At 50.6% G+C, this 8,952-nt stretch overlaps 2 protein-coding genes across 2 annotated transcripts; both read left to right on the top strand.

The window, feature by feature from the left end:
* The first annotated feature begins 1,515 nt into the window (after window positions 1-1,515).
* On the top strand, window positions 1,516-6,070 carry LOC123127858 (autophagy-related protein 13a). The gene is made up of 3 exons (XM_044547712.1): window positions 1,516-3,053; window positions 5,013-5,185; window positions 5,380-6,070. The coding sequence occupies exons 1-3, from the start codon at window positions 1,899-1,901 to the stop codon at window positions 5,663-5,665; spliced, it is 1,614 nt and encodes a 537-aa protein (XP_044403647.1). The 5' UTR covers window positions 1,516-1,898; the 3' UTR covers window positions 5,666-6,070.
* Window positions 6,071-7,213: 1,143 nt separating this feature from the next.
* LOC123127859 (vacuolar iron transporter homolog 2-like) lies at window positions 7,214-8,083 on the top strand. Its single transcript, XM_044547713.1, has one exon. It carries the CDS (start codon window positions 7,214-7,216, stop codon window positions 7,910-7,912), a length of 699 nt encoding a protein of 232 aa, XP_044403648.1. The 3' UTR covers window positions 7,913-8,083.
* The last annotated feature ends 869 nt before the right edge of the window (window positions 8,084-8,952 follow it).

Raw genomic sequence — 8,952 nt, 5'->3', positions numbered from 1 at the left:
GTGCATTGTAGCAATTGCTAAGGTGTTTTGCTGAATTCTACAAAGGAAATGGGCCTCACGCCCTGGGCCTGCCCCCCCCCCCCGGCCTGGGGCCTAGGTCCGCCACTGGTCAGCACCATCTCAAACCCAGTTGGCCAGAAAAAGGCCCACTTTACCCAAAGACAAGAAGCAGCTAGAAAGGATGTCGAGAGGGCATTTGGAGTTCTGCAGCTCCGTTTTTGCAGTTGTTCATGGACCTGCAAAACAATGAGATCCGAAGACCTTTGTGGGAGGTGATGAGATGTTGTGTGATTATCCACAACATGATCATCGAGGATGAGGGTGACGATACTGCCGCAGTTCTGGAATTTGAGAACATGGGTGATTCTATCCAACTTTTGGACAAGAATCCGGCCACATTTGAGGAGTTTATTCAAATGCATCAACAAATTCGGCATCGACCAACTCATGAGCAACTCATGAGGAAGATCTGATTGAGCATCAGTGGACGGTGAAAGGGAACACAATATTGGGATGTAAATATTTGAACTTTTTAAAATTTGAACTAGTGTTGCATGTGGCTATTTGAATTTCTGCGCCCTTTGCATGCGGCTACTTGATCGTGCGGACTGGGATTTTTTTCTCCAAAAGACCAGATATATGCGGCTACGGTTGGATGCCGACCTCCCGCATCCGTGTCTCCGGATTGGTCCCCTTTCCGTGAATGAATGCAGAGAGTTTTTGCGGGTTGCCGCTGGAGATGCTTTAATGTCGCCAGTGCGGGTTCGCCAGAAATCCTGAAATAAACTAGTGAATAATGCAAGCAGCAGAATTTGAACCCTGATGAACTGGGAATATCAAGGACAGGGCGTCGACCCGTTGGCTGGGCAGCTGAGGTTGCTGCCAACCCACCCGAGTTCGAGTCCCGGCACGGACGCGCGGTGCTCACGGAGTTTCTCCTATTAAGAAAAGGCAACGAGGGTTAGCTCTTGGGTTGGTCTCATTTTTGATGAACTGGAAATATCACTGTCGCTCTAACCATCTAATCGCAAGTTAGTTCGCGGAAGTAAACACTGTTGGAAGACCCTATCCCATCCCATGTAGATGTGGCACTACAAAAGTCGAAAGCAATTACGAAGCCCTCGTTCGGAAGGGACGAACACGTCTGTCTCGCGCTCCTTCACACGCCAAAGCAACAACAGTACTACTAGTATAGGCTGATAGGTAAACGAGGGAATCAAACGAAGGAAATATTATTATCCAGCCGTCCCTTCAAAGCTTCCTTCCTTCCTTCTCCACTCCATCAAACAAGCCCCAAACGTGCACGCGGCCAACGTACGTGCACGGCACAGCCACGCCAACAGCAGCCGCATCTTACTAATTCTTATCATCATCGGTCCAAAATTTACCCTTCACCAACCCAAATTCGACAAAATTTGGCAAAACTACCTTTGACTCTTTTCTTTTGAATGAAATAGAGAGAGAAAGAGTCTGTCTTCTTATCGCAACGCAAATCATTGGAAGTGGTGAAGTGGTGATGATGAGATGCCTTCGTCGCGGCACCTAAAACGAAACTGATTGCGGCGTGACGGACGCCAACAGCGACCACCCATTCGCGCGATTCAAAACCACGAACCGAATTCCCCAATCCCCACGGTCGCGCACGCCAAAACGAACGAGCGAACGACATATCCGAACTCCTCATCCTCCTTCCGGAGCAAGCCAGGCAGGTCCCGGCCCCGGTCGTGCGCGGATCCGCCTTCTCCAACCAATCCGATCGCCCCCGGCGCGCCAGCGAGCCCAGATTTATGCGGCCGTACCGCCGCGCGCGCCCCAGCCATGCAGCAGAGTAGCAGCGGGGAACAGGGGTTGACTGCCGCGGAGTTGGGGAAGGGAGGAGTAGCAGTAGATTGGTCGCAATGGCGAGCCTGTCGGACTCTGGCGGTGGCGGCGGCGGCGGCCGGTCCGGCGCGGAGCTGATGGTGCCGCAGTTCCACCTCAAGGCGCTGCACGCCATCCTCGCCGCGCGCGCGCCGCGGCCGATCGCGCCGGCACCGGCGTCGGCGGCGGTGCGGAGGCGGGACCGGTGGTTCCACCTGCCGCTCCACGGGCCGCCCGCGGCGGAGCACGTCCCGGAGCCGGCCCTCGGGGAGCCGGTCGTGGTGGACGTGTACCTGGCCCCGTCGGCCGGCGGGGAGGAGGAGGAGGTGGTGGAGAGGTGGACGGTGGCGTGCGAGCCCTGGGCGCCGGGGGAGAGGGCGGCCGCCGAGGCGGGGGAAGGGCTGGCCGTCAACAGGGCCTACAAGCGCTGCATCACGCTGCTCAGGTCGCTCTACACCACGCTCCGCCTCCTCCCGGCGTACCGGGTCTTCCGCACCCTCTGCGCCTCCGGCCAGGGCTACAACTACGAGATGGGCCACCGCGTCGGCTCCTTCGCCGCCCCCTTCTCCCGCGCCGACGAGGCGGCCATGCGCACCCGCGGCTTCCCCGCCGTCGAGACCCACCTCGGCCGCCTGGTCGTGTCCGTCCAGTACCTCCCCACCCTCGCCGCCTACAACTTCGAGATCACGTCTCTCTCCTCCGCCATGCTCATCACCGATTACGTCGGGAGCCCGGCAGCGGAGCCTATGCGCTCCTTCCCGTCCTCGCTCACAGAGGGTGCCAGCTCGGCCTTGCCGCTGCCCTCACGGCGCCCAAACAGCTGGGCGTCGCCTGCTGGTGCCTACTGGCCGCAGTCGCCCGGGCAGCACGCCAAGTTCTCACCGCCCCCAACGCTGTACGCGGCCTCTCCCACGCCATCTCCTCCCACGTTCGGTGGCGGCTACCTGCAGTCGCGGCTGAGCGGGGAGACCGCGCCAATGAGCATACCGCAAGCGGGCGGAGGGAGGGGCCCTGTCCAGTATCGGAACATGTCCGATCCCAGCAGGGGGTTCATGCTGCCTCCACCTTCACCCAAGAGCGTGCGAGGAGAGGCACGGTCGCACGAGTCACTCACAGAGAGCGGCCGCTCATCCCGGAAGGCAGAGGGGCTCCGGATGGCCGATCTCTACGCTAACTTGCCTGCTGCTCCAAAGGTGATTCCTCGCATTTGCATATGCTTAACTGATGATGTTTGTGTGCATAACTGAAAACTCAAGGACAGTTCAGATTGTATGGTATCCAAAACGCAGCCTGGGGTCTATAAGGGTGGTTGATATGATGTTTTGTCAAGTAAAGGGTGGAATCTTGGTAATTTTAGTAGTCCCATTAAAGTCGAAAGGCCACGGGAACACATGCACCCAACCATAAAGTTATGTTGATAAATCTCCCCTTGACCAATTCGGTAGTACTCCTATACAAGATCAGGAGCCTACACTTTAGTCTATTATTCTCTTTTAAACATATACATGATTTCAGCGCAAAGAGCGTGCCGTTAGAGCCTTAGTATTAGCGTACAGCTATTTGTTTGAGAACCAATACATAACTTGTTTAATTTAGCCTGATATTATTTCTCGAACATTTAGCCCGATAGTTGTAGTGGCATAATTTGTATCACTCCAGACTGGCACTTGGTATGATATGATTTTCATAATCTTATAACCTAGGGTGCTGTAGCATCCGACACCTTCTTTTTACTGAATTTTGTCTAATTATTAATGATTATCTTATTGTCAATCTGTACTACGTACACACCGCGATTGGAGCATAGAGTTCTCTAGAATTGCTCGAAGGCTGACATGTTATTTTACTTATTTGAATTTCTTATTTTGGAAATGACACACCTCTCCTGGTTCTTTGTAGATCAAACCTGTCCAGACTAAATAACCTTAGTCGGTTAGACCTAATCGTATGAAGATGCATATTTGGGTCCCCAAAATATACAAGTTCCTGAAATATGTGTTTTGATACTTTTAGGACCAACTTGACATACTTGTGATACTTATAGGACCTCTGGTGCATTTTATATCCTGGCTGCTAGTTTTATAAGGCCCTGCGAAGTAAGAAAACTCCTTATTGAGTAAATTTGCTTAAGCTCGCCCTTTTCCAATAGACCCCCTCTGTATCCCTGATGCAATTCATAAATTAGTCTATGCATTACACATACTTGGTCGTAGTGAAATATTGGTTGTCAACTTTTGGTGAGAGTGTTATTGTATCATTATATGTCAAAACTTGAAAATCTTAATTTTTTTGCAGTATTCATATCTGGGATTGGAAATAACTCTACCAAGATAGATGTGAAACTTGTTATATTCATATTTGATACGGAAAATCACTATGCCGATAGCTGACAAACATAGTGTTCACATCAGAAATCAGTGGATTTCTAAGATTTTATTTCTAATCTTATGTCCTTGTTTTTTTTTTCAATGAGTTGAATTAAACAGTAAGTTCTTCTTTCTGAATTTGCCTTTTTAGGCCAATTCACTATGATCAAGATTCATGACCACTTGCATTTAAGATCAAAGTGTTGCTAAAGAAATATAATAAGCCAAATCGGCACGTCGTCTTCATAACTGAGCATCTCCCAGTCTCAGTTGGTGGGGCCGCATGAGAGATAAACCCGCCTACTCTAATTGAGTTATGATGTTTGGAGTACCAGAGTTCAACTCCTGTTGGTGTAATGACCGTGGAGTGCCTGGTGTCTTAGCCGTTCTTGTACAAGCAATACCAGTAGGTGCACCTGCTTGAGTTTTCTAAGCACATCTTCTTCATAAATCAGTATTTAGTGTACCCAAAATAACTTGTGTGTCCACTCCATTTCTGCTAACTGATTTGTGGGCCACATCTTATAAGAACCTAATACTGACATATTATGGGCATTTCCTTCTTATCTTTCACATGGTCCACAACCTGTGTACTGCAAGTGTGGGGATGTTTGGATGTTGGTAAAGTTTTATGTCAAAAGTGACAGGCAAACGGGTCACCACTCTTCACACCTATGATGGGCAGCATATGAGTCTTAGCCTTCATTTTCCATTGCCCTCTATAAACCAAAGTTGATAGACTAGATTTCATGCTTGCTAAGTCTATATCTTTTGGCTTATATGCAGACTAAGGACAGTAGGGAGGAATCTGGTAGGTTCTCAGGTGTTTTCTCCTCTAGTGGTTCCCCACGACATGGGATTTCAAGAAGTTCAAGCAGACTGTCTACACAGGATGATACTGATGATGCATATCTTCCTTTTGCTGTGGATGATGTCGATGCACCTGATTCCAGACCTGGGTATGTTTGAGTTCTTCAAATTGATATTTCCATGTGGTTCATGACCTGGGTATCCAGTTAGTTAATTATAAGCAGTATATGCTACATGTGTATGTTATGTGATGTTTAGTACTTGAGAGCCTTTTCTTAACCCTGTTTAATAAATCTTATTGATCAGCAAAATTTGATGTGCTTCCATGACATGCACTTTACAGGAGCAGTGGTGGTAGGGAGGACCAGTCGGGTACGTCCTCCCATAAATCGCAAGATGCTGCTGTTGGCTATCTTGTCCATCTGCTGAGGTCTGCACGTCCGTTGCGAGATCCTAGCAATTCATCTCTTACATCAAGGGCCGAATCCACTGAAGCAGGCAACACCAGCTCGTTCATGTCCCGTAGAACGTCTGATGCATTCGAGGAGCTTGAATCTTTCAAAGATATAAAGGAGAACCTGCTCTCCCGTAGTAGATCTAGAATGCAAGATTCATTCGATAGATCCTAACCTAATGGACGAAGGCTCCCAATCAGCCAATCACACAGGATACTATTACACGGTAAGATCGGTAGTCCGTATTGAGGAGTGAGGATATCTCCATGAGCTATGTATATAACCATCAACTGGCACTTGTTACGGCAACTCAACTCGTTCTCAAACTCAAGCAGTCTCATGATCCGCCTCTGTTGATAGTGTTTTGTATAAAAGCAAAACCGTCTGGATTCGTGTTGCTGGAAACCCACTGGTGTGTGTTCGGAATTATATATATAATCATCATCATACTGAACTACTTCCTCTGTTCCAAATTACTCGTCGCAGAAATGGATGTATCTAGAACTAAAATACATCTAGATACATCCATACCTGCACAAGTAATTCGGAACGAAGGGAGTATTTATTTGTTCCATGTCAGCTCTTTGTACTAGTGCTCTTGGTGCGCTGGATCTTTGATGTCGTGAGCTGAAATTTCTGTGCACGGCAGTATGAAACCATGAATTGCTTTGCGACTGGCCCAGCCCCCCTCGTGTGCTTTCCCGTTATCTGTAAAGCGCACTGCTAGAATGAAAATGGCAGCTTCGAGCTTGCTTGCAACGTTGGAGTTTCTGCTTTCAGCCTGGCCTACGTGCATCATATCTCCCTTGTGGCATCTGCCCTTTTCTTGAGAGCAAACGCGTCTCTGTAAATGAGTAAAGTAACGGCAGGAATCATCTTCATCATCCTTTTTGCTTGTTTTGAGTGAGAACGCGCTCCATCCACTCCAACGAAAACTTAGAGGATAACGCAAATGTTTCCTGAAAACGTTGAGCTGTGAGTCGACAGTTTTAGACGGATAACATGAGCACATCTGCACACAAGTTTCATCCTCCAGTAAGTTGGTGGCCGGTTGTGTTGATGCCTCTGTTCGCATTTGTGTATCATAGGAGTGGAGTGACTGGAACAAAACAAGCGAAATGACAGAGCCGCAAAAGTCACTGATGCTATGATGCGTCAGGACGACGGTTACCACGCCCTTCTTTCCCAGTTTTGTGGATTCGTCGAAATTTTTCATGGGATGCTCCGGACGAAAGTTTCGCAGTGGAGCGCAAACACCCAAATGAATGGATGTATGCTTTTACGTGTTACAAACGTGCCGTTTTTACTCTAGACCTCTAGTGGAAATGGAATCCCACCCGGCCCGAAGTGTTCTCGAGCGCCCCCAGATGTCGCACCACGTTCAACTGAGAGAGAAATAAAACGTCGCACCACGTCTCTGGATCTATTAATAAAGAAAAAAAAGAAGGAAACTCGCTATTTCGAATCAAAACTCTTTGCAGTGCCCATATAATACCCGCCGAAGGCATGCGACACACAGAAAGTTTGATCTCCGTGTGTGGCCACATGTCGTTCCATTTTATTTGCAGTGCTAAAGAAAAAAAAAATCATCACGCTGAGCTAGTTTCCCTATAAATACCCCGGCCGCCGCGAGTGTGGCTACCACGCTCCAGTCCAGGTTCCCGTTTGCACACCTCAGTGCCAGAGCTCCTCCTCTCACTGCACCAGTGGTGTGCTGCGTCCATGGCTCCCGCCGACCTCAGCTCGCACGTCCCCGCGGCCGCGGACGCCGCACCCAAGTCCCTCGCCAAGCCAAAGCAAGAAGAGATCAGCCCTGCGGCGGCCGACGTGGAGGCGGGTGGCGGCAGCCCGGGCGGCGACGGCGTCAACTACGCAGCGCGCGCGCAGTGGCTCCGCGCGGCCGTCCTGGGCGCCAACGACGGCCTCGTCAGCGTGGCCTCCCTCATGATCGGCGTCGGCGCCGTCAACGAGTCCAGGCGCGCGATGCTCGTGTCGGGCGTCGCGGGGCTCGTGTCCGGCGCCTGCAGCATGGCCATCGGCGAGTACGTGTCCGTCTACGCGCAGTACGACATCGAGGTGGCCCAGATCAAGCGCACCCGCCGCGGCCAGGACGGCGACGGAGGCAGCGGCGACAGGAGCAACCTGCCGAGCCCGACGCTGGCGGCGGGGGCGTCGGCCCTGGCGTTCGCCGCGGGCGGCGCGCTGCCGCTTCTGAGCGGCGGGTTCGTGCGGGCGTGGGCGGGCAGGGTGGCGGCCGTGTGCACGGCGAGCAGCGTCGGGCTCGCCGGCTTCGGCGTGCTGGGCGCGTACCTGGGCGGCGCCAGCGCGGTGCGGTCCGGGGCCCGGGTGCTCGTGGGAGGGTGGCTCGCCATGGCCACCACCTTCGGGGCGCTTAAGCTCTTCGGAGTGCACGCTGCTTAGGCGCGCGCAAATTACGGGCATAAGTATATATTTTGACGCAGAAATAACTGAGCCAATGGATTACTAGAACACAAGACTGGCAGAGTAGTGCTAGGTCTGTTGGTGCTTCGCTTTACGAAAACATACTACTGTATCATGTAGTGCTGATATATATTGCTGCTAACGTGCATGTGCCCGGTCGTACTACTAGACAGGAGATCGTATATTTGAACACAGATTATGAAGTTTGCTGTTGCTGGCCTATGAAAAGAATGTTGCATGTCATTCTGCATTCGGAAATGTCACAGCTTACGTACAGTTACAACTTGTCATGGGGTCAATCAAAATATTTCAACGGTGTTGCAATGTTGTAGTGCTAATGTGTTGTTGTATTGACAACGCCCGTGGATGCCATTTCTCTCCTTGGGTTTGGGTTGGGCGGCGTGATGTGGCATAGTTCTGCTCCACGAGTTCATCCTCGATCAACCCTGGTCCATTCTCTCCGATTCTCCGCCTTCGTTGCTCATGTTGGGTGCGAATTTCAGCTGTGTTGGGAGGGATTTTATGTTGCACCTACAAGTGTCACGGAGATGGCATCTACCTCTCGTATGGTGCATGGTGCCGCCTCTTGATTTCAGTTGACTATTAGCTGTGCATGCCAAAGTTTATCCCACGATGTTGGTTGCTAATCCGCAGTTGAGTTCTGTGTTCTTGGTGTAGTCCCGGTTGGTCGTTGTATTTGTGGTAACGATAGCATAGTATGCTAGAAAGATTCGTGCTTTTGTATGCACAATTTCGCAATGCCCTTTGACGGTGTTGGTGGCAAGCATCCAAACCAGAGCTAGACGGCGAGGATCTTGGGTGTGATGATCTCTTCATGCAGTGATATATAACGACGAACAAAGAAAAGCCGCCAATACTCTACAGTGATAGTTGTTGAGTAAGCGGGTGTTGTTGTTGCAATCCTTTTGGACGTATATTGTTACTAATGTGCATGTGGCAGGTCGTACTACTAGCCAGTAGAATGTACTCCCTCCGCTCCTAAATATACAACGCTTTGG

The sequence above is a fragment of the Triticum aestivum genome, chromosome 6A (genome assembly GCF_018294505.1).
Source record: "Triticum aestivum cultivar Chinese Spring chromosome 6A, IWGSC CS RefSeq v2.1, whole genome shotgun sequence".
Lineage (NCBI taxonomy): Eukaryota > Viridiplantae > Streptophyta > Magnoliopsida > Poales > Poaceae > Triticum > Triticum aestivum.
Note: the sequence above shows the minus strand (reverse complement) of the source record. Positions and strands in the feature narration are given on the sequence as shown.